Source organism: Pleurodeles waltl, chromosome 7, assembly GCF_031143425.1.
Source record: "Pleurodeles waltl isolate 20211129_DDA chromosome 7, aPleWal1.hap1.20221129, whole genome shotgun sequence".
Taxonomy (NCBI): domain Eukaryota; kingdom Metazoa; phylum Chordata; class Amphibia; order Caudata; family Salamandridae; genus Pleurodeles; species Pleurodeles waltl.
In genome coordinates this window covers 1448216369-1448234976 of record NC_090446.1, presented here as the reverse complement: position 1 = coordinate 1448234976, position 18608 = coordinate 1448216369, and the positions used below count along the sequence as shown (strand labels likewise).

The 18608-nt window shown below is 44.8% G+C and overlaps 1 protein-coding gene across 1 annotated transcript in view; it reads right to left on the bottom strand.

Moving 5' to 3' along the window:
- The window catches only part of LOC138246472 (FXYD domain-containing ion transport regulator 5-like), a 150955-nt gene that overhangs the window by 96118 nt on the left and 36229 nt on the right, over nt 1–18608 (bottom strand). Inside the window, exon 3 of the mRNA XM_069201109.1 lies at nt 9540–9734. Coding sequence (XP_069057210.1) covers nt 9540–9734 — 195 coding nt within the window. The remainder of the gene's footprint in view (nt 1–9539; nt 9735–18608) is intronic.

Below are 18608 nucleotides of genomic sequence, written 5' to 3'. Positions count from 1 at the left end.
TGGGGAACAATGACTATGCAAGAGGCCATCAAACCTAAGAGGGGCATGATAGTCCTGACTGTGTATGTACGATTCTCCTGAAACTGGGGTGTCAGAGACTGAAAACTTTAAACACAGGCCTTGCTGGGGTATGCTTACCCCAACTGTACGTTGAGAACAGCTCCTAGATAGGGCTATATCTGAATTGGTTGTAGCTGGGATTTGACAAAGTTGACTGTGAATCCCAGCATGTGAAGCAGGTTGACTGTATTCTGAGTGTGGTGTTGGCACTGTGGTAGGGTACTGGCTTTGATGAGTCAGTCGTCTAGATAAGGGAACATGTGTATTTGTTGTCTTCTGAGGTGTGCAGCGACTACTGCTAAGCACCTTGTGAAGACTCTGGAAGCAGTGGTGACTCCGAAAGGCAAGACTTTGAACTGGTAATGTTTGCCTGCCACTACGAATCGTAGGTATTTTACCATGCTCTTGATTACTGATGATGGGGTGGAAGAAGTGAGAGAACCCATCCAAGACCTCCTATATTAAAAGAAGCAGGATGGGTCAGTGGAGGGTGTCAGCCTCTACCCTACACTGACCCTAGAGGAGGGAGTTAGCTTCTCCCCTACACTAACCCTAGAGCAACAGAGAAACTGCTGCTAGTTGCTGAGGCAGTTTGCTTCTTCATTTTCACTTACCCTAGGACTCACTACATGGTGTACCCATGATATTGACACTGGGGAAAGTGCATCTGTGAAAAATAAAATGAGAGCCAACATTAAGGAGGAGGTCTCCAAGATGCTAGTGATAGGGGTTATTGAGTCCTCAGACAGCCCTTGGTCCAAACCGGTGGCACTGGTCCCATAGGCTGCCCCTCCATGTGTCATACCTGAACTTAGGTTCTGTGTGGACTACTGTGGGCTTAATACAGTCACCAAGACTGACGCACACACCATCCCTGGAGATGATGAGCACACAGATCAGCTTGGAGCTGCCAAGTTCCTCAGCACATTTTACCCAACGTCTGGGTATTGGCGGATTGGTATGATAGAGGGGGCTAACGAGAGGTCTGTGTTCTCTACCCCCGAGGGGCATTTCCAGTTTGGGAAATCTCCTTTCAGTTGAAGAATGCCCTTGCCACCTTCCAGAAGTTAGTCAACCAGATCCTAGCTTGACTGGACTGCTTCAGTGCTGCCTACCTAGACGACATTGTGGTCTTCAGTTCTAGCTGGGAGGACCACCTGCACCACCTCAAGGAAATACATCAGGCTCTGCAGAGTGCAGACCTGACTTTCAAGGACAGTAAGTGCCAGATAGTATAGGGTTTAGTGGTCTACTGGGACACCAAGTGGGAGGTGGCAAGGTGCAGCCCCTCAAGGCCAAAACTGAAACCATACTGGCTTGGGAACCACCCAAGACCCAGGCAGAGGTGGGAGACGTCCTAGGCCTCACTGGCTATTAAAGGAAATTTGTCAAGGGATTTGGTACTATTGTCGCCCCCTTTACAAAGCAGACTTCCAGGAAGCAGCCATGTGAGGTGATCTGGACAGAGGCATGTCAGACACCATGAAGGAGGCCATGTGCACAACACCCATGCTCAAGGCTGCTACCATCTCCCAAGAACTGACTTCTGCTGACTTCTCCCAAGAACTCACTGTGCAGACAGGTGCCTCTGAGCAAGGCACAGAGGCTGCTCTCACAGCTAAACGGAGAGGGCCTGGATCAGCCTGTAGACTTCATCAGTGGGAGGCTACTTTCCAAGGAACAGAGGTGGAGCGCAATAGAAAGGGAAGCCTTTGCTGTCGTCTGGGCACTGAAGAATCTGAGACCATACCTGTTTGGTACTCATTTCCAGGCTCCAACTGACCCAAGGCCCCTCAGATGTTTAATGCAGATGAGGGGTGAGAATACAGTGAAATACCATCCTGGAACAGACCACGGCAATGCTTATGGTCTTCTGTCTTTAGTGAAGAGAAGTCCCAAGGGGTTTAGTAGCTCTTCGCACTTTCAGCTGGGGGCGGGACACATGTTAAACCCAGCATCCTGGGTGTCGTTTACCCTGACGTTTTTGCCTTCAGACCTCCTGTTTTGCTGACCGTGTTTTTGCTGACTTGCCTCCTGGTCTTCTGAAGTCTGAAGTTTCAGGGACAGAAAGGACTTCTAACTCAACTGTTACAGCTCCTTGACCCATCTATAACCAGCTTTTGATCCCCAAGAGGTGCCTCTCCAGTCCTGGGCACTTGGAAGTGGTTTTTAGTTCCTGAAATCAAGCTTTTGGGCTCTTTCCAAATGAATGGTGAATTGCACTATTCTTATATTGTACAGCAGGGGGTACTTCTTCCCTAATATAGAGCACGCACAACACATTATTTCCTTTCTATGTACCCACAAGTATACACACAGTAACTCTATGCTTATATGACTATAGGCCCTAACAACTCATAAGTCATCAGTGATGCTATCAATGATGTGATTTTGCAAGTCATAAGTGAGTTCACTAAATTATAACGCATTAGTTGTTATTTCATTTCAACACCTAACTACAATGTCACTTTAACCTTTGAGTTTTTAGCGAAAGAAAAAAAAAAAAAAAATATATATATATATATATATATATATATATATATATATATGGAAAATGTCACTTATCCAGTGTACATCTGTTCGTGGCATGAGACGCTGCAGATTCACATGCTTTGCACATCCCGCCATCTAGTGTTGGGCTCGGAGTGTTACAAGTTGTTTTTCTTCGAACAAGTCTTTTCGAGTCACGAGATCGAGGGACTCCTCCCCTTTCGGCTCCATTGCGCATGGGCGTCGACTCCATCTTAGATTGTTTTCCCCGCAGAGGGTGAGGTAGGAGTTGTGTATTATAGTAATAGTGCCCATGCAATGGAGTAAATATGTATGTACATAATGAGGTTTAAAGCGATATATTTACAAATTTACAAATGTTCAAGATCAACTTCAAACGGCTACAGGCTCCCGGGGAGGCGGGTGGGCACATGTGAATCTGCAGCGTCTCATGCCACGAACAGATGTACACTGGGTAAGTGACATTTTCCGTTCTATGGCATGTGTAGATGCAGATACACATGCTTTGCATAGACTAGTAAGCAGTTATTTCCCCAAAAGCGGCGGTTCAGCCTGTAGGAGTTGAAGTTGTTTGAAACAACGTTTTTAGTACTGCTTGTCCTACTGTGGCTTGTTGTGCTGTTAACACATCCACGCAGTAGTGCTTGGTAAACGTATGAGGCGTAGACCATGTGGCTGCCTTACATATTTCAGTCATTGGAATGTTTCCTAGAAAGGCCATGGTAGCACCTTTCTTTCAAGTTGAGTGTGCCTTTGGTGTTATAGGCAGTTCTCTTTTTGCTTTGAAATAACAGGTTTGAATGCATTTAACTATCCATCTGGCAATGCCTTGTTTGGATATTGGATTCCCTGTATGAGGTTTTTGGAAAGCAGCGAACAACTGTTTTGTTTTTCGAATTTGTTCTGTTCTGTCAATGTAGTACATTAATGCTCTTTTGATGTCTAATGTATGTAGTGCTCTTTCAGCTACAGAATCTGGTTCTGGAAAGAACACTGGTAGTTCTACTGTTTGATTCAAGTGGAACGCTGATATGACTTTTGGTAAGAACTTAGGATTTGTTCGTAAAACTACTTTATGCTTGTGTATCTGAATAAAGGGTTCTTGTATGGTAAATGCTTGTATCTCACTTACTCTACTAAGAGATGTGATGGCAATTAGAAATGCTACTTTCCATGTTAAGTATTGTATCTCACATGAGTGCAGGGGTTCAAACGGTGGACCCATGAGCCGTGTTAAGACAATGTTAAGGTTCCACGAAGGAACTGGTGGCGTCCTTGGTGGGATAATTCTTTTCAGACCCTCCATAAAAGCCTTTATGACTGTGATCCTAAAAAGTGATGTTGAGTGCGTAATTTGCAGATAAGCTGAAATTGCGGTGAGATGTATTTTAATGGATGAAAAAGCTAGCTTTGACTTTTGTAAGTGCAGTAGGTAGCTGACGATGTCTTTAGCAGATGTGTGTAAGGGTTGTATTTGTTTATTATGGCAGTAATAAACAAATCTTTTCCACTTATTTGCATAGCAATGTCTTGTGGTTGGTTTCCTAGCTTGTTTTATGACCTCCATACATTCCTGTGTGAGGTCTAGATGTCCGAATTCTAAGACTTCAGGAGCCAAATTGCTAGATTCAGCAATGCTGGATTTGGGTGTCTGATCTGTTGTTTGTGTTGAGTTAACAGATCTGGCCTGTTTGGTAGTTTGACATGAGGTACTACTGATAGGTCTAGTAGTGTTGTGTACCAAGGTTGCCTTGCCCAAGTTGGTGCTATTAGTATGAGTTTGAGTTTGTTTTGACTTAATTTGTTTACCAGATATGGAAGGAGTGGGAGAAGGGGAAAAGCATATGCAAATATCCCTGACCAACTCATCCATAACGCATTGCCTTGAGACTGATCCTGTGGGTATCTGGATGCGAAGTTTTGGCATTTTGCGTTTTCTTTTGTTGCAAATAGGTCTATCTGTGGTGTTCCCCATATTTGGAAGTAAATGTTTAGTATTTGGGGGTGAATCTCCCATTCGTGGATCTGTTGGTGATCCTGAGAGAGATTGTCTGCTAACTGATTCTGAATCCCTGGAATAAACTGCGCTATTAGGCGAATGTGGTTGTGAATCGCCCAATACCATATTCTCTGTGCCAGGAGACACAACTGTGTCGAGTGTGTTCCTCCCTGTTTGTTCAGAGAATACATCGTTGTCATGTTGTCTGTTTTGACTAGAATGTGTTTGTGGCTTATTATAGGTTGAAATGCTTTCAACGCTAGAAATACTGCCAGTAGTTCTAAGTGATTTATGTGAAACTGTCTCTGCTGAGTGTCCCATTCTCCTTGGATGCTGTGTTGGTTGAGGTGTGCTCCCCACCCTATCATGGAGGCATCTGACGTTATTACGTATTGAGGCACTGGGTCTTGGAAAGGACGCCCTTGGTTTAAATTTATATTGTTACACCATTGAAGCGAGGTGTATGTTTGGCAGTCTATCAACACTAGATCTTGAAGTTGACCCTGTGCCTGTGACCACTGTGATGCTAGGCACTGTTGTAAGGGCCGCATGTGCAATCTTGCGTTTGGGACAATGGCTGTGCATGAGGACATCATGCCTAGTAGTTTCATCACCATCTTCACTTGTATCTTTTGTTTTGGGTATATGGCCTGTATTACATTGTGAAATGCCTGTACCCTTTGTGGACTTGGAGTGGCAATCCCTTTTGTTGTGTTGATTGTCGCCCCTAAGTATTGCTGTGTCTGACACGGCTGAAGGTGTGACTTGTTGTAGTTGATTGAGAAACCTAGTTTGTGGAGGGTTTCTATGACATACTTTGTGTGTTGTGAACACCGTTTTTGCGTGTTGGTTTTGATTAACCAATCGTCTAGGTACGGGAACACATGTATTTGCTGCCTTCTGATATAAGCAGCCACTACTGCCAGGCATTTTGTAAAAACTCTTGGCGCAGTTGTTATACCGAATGGCAACACTTTGAATTGGTAATGTACCCCTTGGAATACAAACCTTAAGTACTTTCTGTGTGAAGGATGTATCGGTATATGGAAGTATGCATCCTTTAGGTCTAGTGTTGTCATGTAGTCTTGTTGTTTGAGCAATGGGATTACGTCCTGCAGTGTCACCATGTGAAAGTGATCTGATTTGATGTAGATATTTAATGTTCTGAGATCTAATATAGGTCTTAGAGTTTTGCCTTTTTTCGGTATGAGAAAGTACAGCGAGTAAACTCCTGTTCCTCTCTGATGAATTGGTACCAGTTCTATTGCATCTTTTTGTAACAACGCTTGGACCTCCAGTTGTAGAAGATCCATGTGTTGTTTTGACATATTGTGTGTTTTCGGTGGGACATTTGGAGGGCATTTTCGAAATTCTACAGTATGCAATAACCATGCTGGATAATTGCTAGGACCCAAGTGTCTGTTGTTATTTCCTCCCATTGTTTGTAGAACTTGGTTAGTCTCCCCCCCCACCGGTGTTATGTGTTGGGGATTTGTAACGTCGAAGTCACTGCTTGTTTTGTGGAGTTTTGGGACTTTGGAACTTCCCTCTACTTTTTGGGAATTGTCCCCCTCTATATTGTCCCCGAAAACTTCCCCGATGATATTGGCTCTGATAAGTGGGCCTTGTTTGTGAGGTTGTGGGTTCCGTGCTTTGTCCTCAAAACCCCCCTCGAAACTGTGATTTACGAAATGTGCCTCTGCTCTGTGGGGAGTAGAGTGCACCCATGGCTTTGATCGTATCAGTGTCCTTTTTAAGTTTTTCGATAGCAGTGTCCACCGCCGGCCCAAACAACTGCTGTCCGTTAAATGGCATATTCAGCACGGCTTGTTGTATTTCCGGCTTGAATTCTGATGTACGCAGCCATGCATGTCTCCGTATTGTCACTGCTGTGTTTACAGTCCTAGCAGCTGTGTCTGCCGCATCCATTGCTGACCGTATCTGACTGTTCGAGATACTCTGTCCTTCTTCCACCACTTGCTGTGCTCTCTTTTGGAACTCCTTGGGCAAATGTTCTATAAAGTGTTACATTTCGTCCCAATGAGCCCTATCATATCTGGCCAACAAAGCCTGTGAGTTGGCAATACGCCACTGGTTTGCTGCCTGTGCCGCCACTCTTTTCCCTGCCGCGTCGAACTTACGACTCTCTTTGTCTGGAGGTGGTGCATCTCCTGAAGTGTGTGAGTTCACCCTCTTGCGTGCTGCCCCTACTACCACTGAGTCTGGTGTTAACTGTTGTGTGATGTACACGGGGTCTGTTGGGGGCGGTTTATATTTTTTCTCCACCCTTGGAGTAATGGCCCTTCATTTCACAGGCTCCTAAAACACTTGTTTGGAGTGTTTTAGCATTCCAGGTAGCATGGGGAGGCTCTGGTACTGGCTGTGTGTGGACGACAGTGTATTAAATAGAAAGTCGTCTTCAATTGGCTCAGCATGCAGGCTGACATTATGAAACGCCGCTGCCCTTGACACCACCTGTGCATAGGCTGTACTATCCTCTGGTGGTGACGATCTAGCTGGATAACAGTCGGGACTGTTATCTGACACTGGCGCATCATAAAGATCCCACGCGTCTGGATCATCCTGACTCATCCCTGTATGAGTTGGGGACTGCATCATTGGTGGAGTGGCTACCGGTGATGGTTGTGGAGAGCGTTGTGGAGATGGTGGCGGGGTTATTTGTTTAGCCACCTCGCCTGTGGCTGCTTGTCTTTCTCTTGGAAGGCAAGTTTTCCTTTCATTCGAATCGGAGGGAGAGTACTGATCTTCCCTGTTTCGTTTTGGATGTGGAGCCTTCTTTGGGTGTAGTCTGGCTCCATTGTCTCCAGTTCCTGTCCAAATCTATGTGTTTGCATTTGTGAGGACAGGCCTTGTTCCTCTGTGTAGGAACATGATTTCGGTTCCGAGGCCGGATGTTTCGGTATCGAAACCTTTTCGGCTGCCTTTTTCGGTTCCGGTGACACTTTTTTGCTCTTCGGCGTACTGATTTCTCTGTGCCGACTTGGTTCGGTGCCGCTCTCTTGGTGCCGAGATTGCTCTGACCCGGTGTCTCTGGGTCAAGTCTGCTCTGACCCGGTGTCTCGGGGTCGAGTGTGCTCTGTGCCGGTATCTCGACCGGAATCGGATGACTTCGACACATGCATGCCCTTTTTCGGTGCTGATGCCCGGTCACCTATTTTTCGGGTTAAGCCATGGCCTGTTGGTGGTGGCGTCCCCTGGGCTTTACTGGGCTTTACGGGAGTCTTGTGTATCGACGTCTTACTCACGGTTTTCGGCGTCTGTTCAGGATAGACCTCTTCCGAGTCCGAATCCTCGATGGAGAAGGCTTCCTCTTCTTCCTCCATGTGTTTTTGTCCTGTCGGCACCGACGCCATCTGTAGTCTCCTTGCTCTTCGGTCCCTTAAGGTCTTTCTGGACCGAAATGCTCGACAGGCCTCACAGGTATCCTCTTTGTGTTCTGGCGACAAACACAAATTACAGACCAAATGCTGATCTGTATAAGGATACTTGTTGTGACATTCGGGACAGAAGCGGAATGGGGTCCGTTCCATTAGCCTTGAAGACGCACGTGGTCGGGCCGATCAGGCCCTGCCGGGGAATCGAAAACCCCGAAGGGCCGCCGGAGCTCTTCAAAATTCTGTGTCGATCTGTTGTAACTAACCCGATACCGAACGCAAACAATACCGTCGAATTTTCTGAGTTTTTCACTAACTTTCCGAACCGAAGCGCGGAGCGAAAAGGAACACGTCCGAACCCGATGGCGGAAAGAAAACAATCTAAGATGGAGTCGACGCCCATGCGCAATGGAGCCGAAAGGGGAGGAGTCCCTCGATCTCGTGACTCGAAAAGACTTCTTCGAAGAAAAACAACTTGTAACACTCCGAGCCCAACACTAGATGGCAGGATGTGCAAAGCATGTGAATCTGCAGCTACACATGCCATCGAACATATATATATATATATATATATATATATATACACACACACATCTATATAAACTTCAATGTCCCGCTTTCCTGTTCCACTCTCCACAGCAGGAACAGACAGCACCACAGGCCAATAACAATTATCTAATTTATTAATACCCAACAGTGCATACAAACAGAGGCAGTCAATGAGTTTTGGCGTTAGTCCTGTGGAAGGCTAATGCTGAAACGCGTCGACTGCCTCAGTTTTTATGCACTATTGGGTGTTAGACTAGATAATTGTTATTGGCATGTGGTGCTGTCTGTTCCTGCTGTGGTGAGTGGAATGGGAAAGTGGGACATATATATATGATGCTGCTAAACTGCAAGTCCCTACCTAACCACAGCTCCGAACTGTTTATTTTATTAGAAGATAAACAACCAGACATGTTATTTGTCACGAAACCTGTCTGAGAGAGGGCTCTATGCCAGACATGGCCATGGCCCTACCCCAAGGTTATGATATCAAAAGATGTGACCGTAAAGAAAGGGAGCGGGGTAGCAATTATCTTAAAAGAGAACTTAAAAAGTCACTTCTTCCATATAAAGCTTCCTGGAAGTTTGGTGTTCTCGCTTTGGTATAAAGTCATTCAGTACATTCTGAGATATAAGTTTTATTTAAGCCTTGAGTGGACAAGGGAGCCTTTCCCCCCTTTGACTCTTTAAGATAAATGGTCCCAAAGTTGGAGCGCCAATCAGAGACTTGTTCTCCTTTGGCAGTCATTTCAGGATTCAGGGCATGGTCCCCATGTATGCGAACAAAGTCAGTTTTTAACTGTGTTTTGTAAGTTGAAGATAGATAGATAGATAGATAGATAGATAGATAGATAGATAGATAGATAGATAGATAGATAGATAGATAGATAGATAGATAGATAGATAGATAGATAAAAACACCCACACTCAAATATAGCCACAACATACACTGAGTGACAAACATTTCTTAATTTACTAAACCATGCATGCACATGAAAGAATCAGAAGACACATGTGCCAAATATTACCAGTGGGTATCAGAGATGCTGGCGCTGCTGTTGAGACGTTGCTTGAGCTATTATGCTGGTCACTGGATTCTATTACAGATGATGTTTGATCTGTTCTTTCATGTAGGGTCATCAGTGTAGCTGGTTCTGTAGATGGAGGTTCTCTAGTTGTATGGAGATCCGCATTTTCCTCTGTACCAGGAAGCAGAGTTCCGACTGTAAGCATGAAAATCAACAGAGGAAAGAGAAGAACTGAATTATAAATATTTATTGACAGAGAAGGATTCCATGGAACATATAGTCAATGCCACTGTTGATTCCTACTCTACTGTGGCAGGCACAGATTCTTCATGGCCAAGGCGCCTCCAGCAAGTTTGGTGTTTGTCTGACCTCACAAGCAGCAGGGAGCTGAGAATTGGATTTCCAAAACCTATTGCACCCTTTTATTTTGGTCACAGCTTTACTACTGCTGCTCAAATAATAAGGCCCTTTGTCTCTTTCTTGCTTTTCCATTAGAAGATACGTGTTTAACCCTCTTGCGAGCCTTGAGGACCAAAAACACCCCAAACTAAAAATTCACGGGCTCTGCATTAAAGTCAGAAAATCAATTGAACTTTTTTAAGATGTTACTACAGTTGGATGGACGAACATAAAACAGGAACTGATCAAAATATTTTAAATACCACTAAACAACTAAGAGCTTGATTTAGAAGTTTCAACGGAAGAGTAGTCTGTCCCCCAAACTTTAAGTCAATCAACCCAATTTGAAAATAAAGCAGACCGTCAGGTTTACGCCCAGGGAGTAAAATGTACTCCGTCGACATAAAGCACTGATGACCCAAGGGAGTAGGGCCATCGGAGGTAAGCCATTTAACTGACCACCCTAATTAGAGTGGACATTTGGATGTATTTTTATTACTGACCACACCCCCTCTCCCCACACACACACACCATGGGAAAAGAAATCACTGCAACGTTTGGTGTAAAAGTGGAAAACGCTAAAATTATCGTGTACATGTCGCTCACCAATGACATATGCGCACCAAACTTTTAAATGGCTTTGTATGAACCTCCATGTCATAGATTAATTCATAGCCTTAGAGTTCAGCACAAGACTGGCAGTGAAATTTAGATATGGCCACTGGAGTAAAGGCAGGGTGGCAGGAATGATGAGTGCCAGAGCAGTAACTAACGTTTCTGAGCTGTGTAGCATCAAAGAGAGAGAGCAGAAGGGAGTGAGCAGAACTGTGCCATATCTACTGATATACATCTCTCCTTGCACTGTCGAATTTTAGGTTGCTATGCGCCACAAGCACACCTTCCCCCATTGCACAAGCGCATGTGTGTGTGACGTCTAGCATAGGGATGCACAGAGAAGGTACCCTTCCAATACAGAATACAATGTCTAGACATAGTTTAATATTTTTTCAAGTTTGTCTGTGTGCTGTACAGTGCAGCATACATGCAAAGTTGCAAAAATGTGGGGGGGGGGGCAAAACATTTTCTCCAAGTTTATGCCTGCCTCAGGGAGGCATACTTTGTTGATATAAATTCCTGTCTACCAAGTTGGTTCATAGGGATTTGCATCAAAATCCACGGGTGGTTGAAAAGGACTGCCAATGTACCACTCATGGTTGACGCAAAGGAGCACAAAGTAGCACACCGGGCTACTTTACGTTAAGTTAGGGCTACTTTCCATTACAAGCTAAGTTTTGGTCTGGAAAGTAAATCCCAGTTCAACAATCTGTCAGAATGCTGCTGTACCTGGCAGAACTGCTTTGCTGCCTGGAGCCTGCCTTGAACTTTCAGCGGCAGTCTTGCTTATGAGCCCTACATCTACACCCCCACCAAGGCTCAGCCTGAGTGAGACCTAAAACCCCCAAAACCCCAAGAGGCCTCCATCCACTACTGAACTCTTGGTTGTGGTGCTAAAGGTGCCCAGTTGGCCATTTTCCAAAACTGAGGCCCCAGGGATGTGGAATTCTTATCACCCAAGACATACAGTTGGGGGTCAAGGGCAACACAGTTTCATGTTTATTTTGCCCTTGGAACGAATAGACACAACCCCCTGCAGCACAAATTGTTTGGCTGACAATTTACATAGAACTGAACTGTCTGCAGTTTGGGTAATACGTGGATCATATGTTAATGCTGTTCAAACTTGTATATATGGTTCATTAAGAAAAACCTTCACTGTGAAGGTGAGTCCTGTAAATAAACCTTTTTAAGGCAACAATGCACTACTGAAAGTGGTTCCAGTAAAAAAAAAATGTACACACGTTTGAATGAAACATTTAACAATATGAGGCTAAGTATAATGCTCCCAGAATGCTCTCCGATTACATGCAAATGTTTGCAGAAGCTTGTAAGCAAGACTTGATGATTCTTTGTTTTCAAAATAAAATGTTCAGAAAACAATGCAAGTAGAAAAAAAGTTTCAGACTATGAAATTTTAGGTACTATTTATTTGAAGCGTCACTTAGTAAAATGTGTTGATGCATGCTAGTATTTCCAAAAGATATTCCTAATGGATAATCAGTGTAACCATTTTCAACAAGATTATGGGACACATGAAAATAAACAAGCACTGGCAAAGCCAAACAATCTGAGATTTTTTTGTGAGTCTTTTGGTTTCGTCAATACGTGTCTTGTTTTGACATGGCTTTTATAACACTTTATTGTTGTGGGAGCTGCCAAGCCCTCACCATTGTAACAAACACTGGCAAAAAAGAAAAAAAAAGTTTTGGGGTCTCAAAAGGCACACATTGCCACCAATGGCATAACAAAGACCGAACAGACCTCCTCCAGGAGGCCCCCTTAGCAGGGCACCTGCCCTGAATGAGTCTGGGGGGCTCCATGTTCTTTGCGGGTCCCCCTCCAGTTTTGTTACGCCACTGATTGCCACAGTAGTTCTTGGCATTGAACAAAACTACTTTGAGTGCCAATATGCTCCTTGGGGAAGAGCAGAATGTTATCACTGTTCGAAACACTGACTCATGTTAACATCCAATATTGGTATTTTAATCCTGCTCTAAGCACCTACTGAATAAAGGGACTCTCCTGGGTTTGGCAAAGTCTTAAGACAGTAGGGCAAACTGGCCAGTGATAAAGCATGCCACGAAAATGTGGTTGAGCCTTTCTGTCCATAATCTCTGGGTCTTTTATTCACACCTTTGGAGTCTTCATGTGGTGTGAGGCTACAAAGGAATTTAGCAGCCATATTTGTTTGTGGTTGTAAGCATTAATTCATAGCACAATAGCACAATACAACTGACTAACTGTCCTTTCAGATGTGGACTGACATAAAGCCAATGTTATACAGGATACTCTAGAGATCCCGAGGTTAGGACTAACTATTAGGGAATCTACCATCCCCTGTGTCATTAAGCAAGAAAGAACCAGAGTAGGAAACCTAGATGGAACTATGCCCCAGAATGCGGATTCTAGGGGCCCCACCCAAACCATAATGCCAACCCAGAATGACACAAGGTCCCTAGCAATTAGATGGAATATAACAGACCCTGAATTTACAGGGGTGAGGGATACCACTGGAGACAAAGATGCAGGGAGACTTATTGAGAGTTGTTCATCGACAGTCACAACGTGTAACGCGAACCCTATGAGCAACCCATCTACTATCTCTCAAACTTCAACTGAAGTCCGTGATGATATTTCAGCAAAAATTATTTGCTGGAATATAGTCGGCTGGAGAATAAAATGCGAATACCTTACTGGGGCCATTTCATAGATGAGCACAAGATATGCTTATTCCAAGAGACATGGGCCTTGGAGCCCAAGTATAGATGTGGTTTCCAAAGTTATTGGGTCCCAGCCTGTAAGGTGACTTCTGGGAGACCTTAGGGTGGCTTACTCATATGGGTTAATTGTTCACTTAAGTGACGGGTTGAAGAAATAGATATGGGTAGTGTAGATCTGCAAGGCTTAATACTATCGACCCATAAGGAAAAATCCTTATTATTAGTAAACATTAGTAGGAGTATGGGTAGCAACTGTGAGTCTGATGTCTAGACTGCATTAGACAACATTTTAGCCAGCAAATCAATCACCCATCATACCATAATTGCAGGGGATTTCAATGCGACTTTCAAGCCTTACCCAGTGGCCCAAGAACTTTACGCAGAAGAGAATATCTATTGGGGTATTCTGCAATTAAAATCGAATAAAAGTATTAGAATGAGCAGAACAGCCCACCAAATTGTTGACATCACACTGACATATGGTCTACGTGCCTGTAATGGCCGCTCTTGCTCAGATGTCAAACCCTGCCGCACTTTTAGGCGAGGAGCTTATAGGAGTCATATTGACTATATTTTATTGGACATCTGCTTGTGGGGACATATGGCCGATATGTTGGCACTGAAACATGAGGAAAGTGACCATGAACCACTAGCTTTATGTACTAGGGGTTTGCTGCCTATATTAGAAGCCTCTGATCCTAAGGATTATGTACAGCAGCTTGCCATGACCAATAACAAACGCAATATTAAGTGGAATAAAGTTAATTCTTCATTGGGCTCCCTTACATCGATATACATCCTTTTAGCAGAACGAATGGAGCAAATACTCCGGTCACATGAGGATGGGGATAGGCTCATGGCAGCACATTCAGGTTTATTTAACTCTCTCAGAAATCACTTCATCAAAGAGACGGCTGCCAAAACAAGGAATAAGTGCAGTAAAAGATGGTTTAACCATTCATGTAGGGAAGCTAAGCTTAAGCTATTCAGGGATCTGAGAAGGGGGGCTAGAGAGCCTATAAGGCAATCAAGAGAGAGCTATAAACAGGAACGCATAAAGGCCCGTAGGAGCTGGGAGGAAGCGAGGTGGGCTGCTCTTCTGGACTCCGCAAGAGCTAATGACACCTCCAAGTTCTGGAAACTAATCTCAAGTGATTGTGGTGACTCCCGTCCTCCGCCTGGTACCTCAATCCTCCCTGTAACCTGGGTAAAACACTTTGTGTCACTTTATACAGAGGCAGATGCATCAAATTCCAGGGAATTGGTTGAAACTAGGAAATCTGTTGTACCATCAATTAGATTTACCTTGGCATAAACCGAGGCAGCAATAACCTCTTTGAAGTGGGGGAAGGCCCCGGGTCTCGACAAAATCCCTGGTGATCTTTATAAATCAAATCCCGAAATTTGGGCCCCTTATCTGAACTTGGTCTGCAATGCAGTTGCTGCAGGAACAACCATTCCCCGGCCAGGGAAGGGAGCAGAGATAGTTCCCCTCTTTAAAAAAGGCAGCCCCAGCGATCCATCTAATTATCGCCCAATATGCCTACTCAATAACCTCCAAAAACTCTTTGCAAAACAGATCTTGTTCCACTTAGAAGAGTGTATAATAGAGAATGGAGACATCTCTGACTTACAGGCAGGGTTCAGACCTGCGACTAGTACAATTGACCAGGTCTTAAGGTTTCTGGCAATTAAATGGAAGACAGTTGATGTTGGAGGTGGAAATCTATATATGACTTTTGTTGATCTCAGTGTGCCTTTTGACCTGGTACCTAGGAACAAACTCTGGCTGACACTATGTAATATGGGTGTCCCTAAAGGGCTTCTAAACCTCATAGTTCGACTTCATTACAGTACTTCTGCACAAATTAGGAGCGGTAAGGATGGTGAATTATCTGATCCAGTTGCTACTGAAGGAGAAGTTAGGCAAGGCTGCATTTTGGCACCCACCCTCTTCCTTTTATATATAAATAACTGTATCAAATATTTAACCAACTGTAACAATGATTCGCCCAAGTATTGCAGGCAAGAAAATTCCGGGCCTGCTCTATGCGGAGGACACCATCCTACTAGCCAAAACTCCTATGGGATTGCAAAATCTTGCTAACCAATTCTGTCTGTTCTGTAAAGACTTTGGTTTGGAAGTTAACGTTAACAAAACCAAGTTTATGATATGTAGCTCCAGGAGAACAAAAGCTAAAGCGACCATTATAATGAATTCTATTCCTTTGGAAAGGGTCACTGAGTATGATTACTTGGGGATTAGATTAATGGATTCGGGTAGTTGGGTCGCAGCTATCAGAAAAGGGGCTCACATAATATGCCAAAGAGGGTGGGCCCTAGGACGTAAAGCTAGGACTGTAGCTAGTCCGCCCTTGAATCCTGTCCTTGAAATATATAAAGTTCAAGTTCGAGGTGCCGCACTGTATGGGGCAGAGCTATGGGGTTCTCAAAGGCAGTTGGATGCTCTCCAGATTAAAGAGAACTATTTTCTTAGGTATTGTGACAGGCTATACGGTATAAACCAGACTGGAAACGGCGTAAGGTGCTAAGTAAATAGAGTTTTATTGTACTAGTGTCTTTTCTTATCTCTTATTTCCTTTCTATGTGTATTCACAATTGGTAAGGATCTGTAAAGTCTATTGTTTAGAATGCTTCTCTTCCTTAGTCTTGTCGTTCTTCTTCCTTTCGTTCTTCAGGTCAACGTTCTCTGGAAACGCGAGTGGCTCCCGGGAGAAGACCGGCAAGAAAACATGAGAAAAACCCACAGTAAGTAATTGGGCTATTTCCTGGGGTTTATCCTTCAAGTAGGAAGAGGGGAGGGCAAGTGGGATATAGAGAAGGAGTGCAGAAACACCCGTGCACTATGCAAAACAAACATGGTGATGTAACTATGTTTTAAACACACTGTGCTCCCAGGCTTGAGGGGACAGTCAGGCTCCTTCGTTAGGTAGGGAGCCTTCCCTTCCTCCCTCCTCCCTCCTCCCTCCTCCTCCTCCTCCTCCTCCTCCTCCCTCTCGCTCCTCCCAGCTCCCTTCCCCTGTGTGTTTTCCCCTTGGTTGTCTGTTCTTCCGAATAGGAACCGTATGTTTGTAAGCCACGACCTTCCGGGGTCGTGGCTGGCTTTTGGGCTCCTCGTCTCCGGCGCCACGTGAGGGGACTTCTCCTTCTCCACTCCGTCGTCGGTGTATCCGTCTCCCGGTCTCGTCGCGATCTGCTCCTTTCCGCTGTCACTCGTCTCCGTCTTCCTCTTTACCCGCTCTTCTCCCGGAATGGTCACTTCCTCCTTTTCTCCCTCCACGGCCCGGAAGGCGTTGTGCGTTTCCCTAGAAACAGGGAAACGCCCCCAGGACGCCGCAGCCGTTCCTATGGGAACGGCTAAACGTGGATCTGACGTGTCGGGGTTCTCCGACACGTCGTAGGTTGCTTCTCCGTGTGGCGGGATCGTGGCTGCCCGATCACACACCCCATCCCAAGAGCGATCCTGCTCGAGGATTGAGGAAGAGGTGGGAAATCGCGATAAGTAATCCGCAGGGCCTTGGCGGGACCCTGGAATGTGGCGGACCTGGAAGGAAAAAGGCTGGAGTTCAAGGAACCAGCGTAAGATCCTAGAATTGGAATCCTTGTGAGAGGCTAGCCAAGTAAGAGGAGCGTGATCTGTATAGAGAATAAAAGGTCTACCTAAAAGGTAATATTGCAGATTTTCTATCGCCCATTTAATGGCCAAACACTCTTTCTCGATGATGGGGTAATGACACTCCCGGGGAAGCAGTTTTCTACTAATAAAAACAATCGGGTGATCCGTACCCTCCAAATCAGGTTGGGCAAGCACCCCCCCCAGGCCCACATTGGAAGCATCAGTATACAGATGGAAGGGCTTAGAGAAATCAGGGCATTGTAAAACAGGTTCCGTTGTAAGAATGGATCGTAGATGGTCAAAACTAGCCCTCTGAACCCCGGTAAAAGGCACCAACTTGTTAGGATGATGCTTAGATAACAGATCTGTAAGAGGGGCTGCGATAGTGGAGTAGGCTGGTATGAATCTACGGTAGTATCCCACTAAACCAAGGAAGGAACGCAGATCTTTTTTAGTTTTTGGGGTGGGGCGTTGCTAATGGCTTCAACCTTTGTAATTTGGGGTTGTAGCTTGCCGTTGCCTATTGTATAGCCTAAGTATGATATGTCCGTTTTCCCTAATATATACTTCTTAGGATTAGCGGTCAATCTTGCCTCTGCCAGAGTGGCCAAGATTTGACGTAGATGGTCTAGATGCTCTACCCAGGTGTCGCTAAAAATAATGACATCGTCTAGATAAGCAGCGGAGAAGGTATGGAAGGGTTTCAGTAATCGATCCATTAATCTCTGAAATGTGGCCGGGGCTCCATGGAGACCAAAGGGTAGCACCGTAAATTGATAAAGGCCAGACTGAGTAGAAAAGGCTGTTTTCTCTTTGTCTTCGGGAAAAAGGGGAATCTGCCAATACCCTTTTGTGAGGTCCAGTGTAGACATATATTTAGCTTTACCTATCTTCTCCAGGACATCATCCACCCGGGGAATAGGGTAAGTGTCAAACAAGGATATCGAGTTTAATTTTCGAAAGTCTATACAAAACCGGACTGATCCGTCGGGTTTTGGAACCAGGATCACTGGAGAACACCAGGGACTAACGGAGGGTTCAATTACCCCTAAGTTTAACATTTTGCTTATATCTTCCTCTATGATGTGTTTCCTTGCCTCAGGGACGCGATAAGGTCGTAGTCGGATAGTTTGTCCTGGAGGTGTTCTAATTTGGTGATAAATCAAGGATGTTCTTCCCGGTATGTCGGAGAAGACCTGGGGATATTGGCGTAACAGGGCATACAATTGCTGCTTCTCTGACGTTGTCAGGGAAGCATTGATACAGGGTCTTGTCTCTTGTTGTGGTGTTTCAACGGGAAATAATTTGATGTCTAATTCTTTGCAGGGGGATATAAAACGACCTATCTCAACGGTGTCAGGACCCTCATCTACGGGTTCCCATTTTTTTAGGAGATTCACGTGATAGATTTGGGTTTTCCTCGGGTTGATACTGAGTTCTATGAGATAGGTGACAGGGGAGACGGCTCTAATCACCTTATAGGGCCCTTGCCATCTAGCCAATAGTTTCTGTTCAGACGTGGGCCGCATGATCAGGACTTGATCGTTCGGGAGAAATGTACGCAACTTACTTCCTTTATCATAATAGTGCTTTTGAGTCTCTTGTGCTTTTTCCAGATGTTGTCGTACATCTTCCCAAAGGTCTTGTAAATATGCTTTCAGTTTTTGGACGTATTCTAACAGTGGTCGTCCCTCT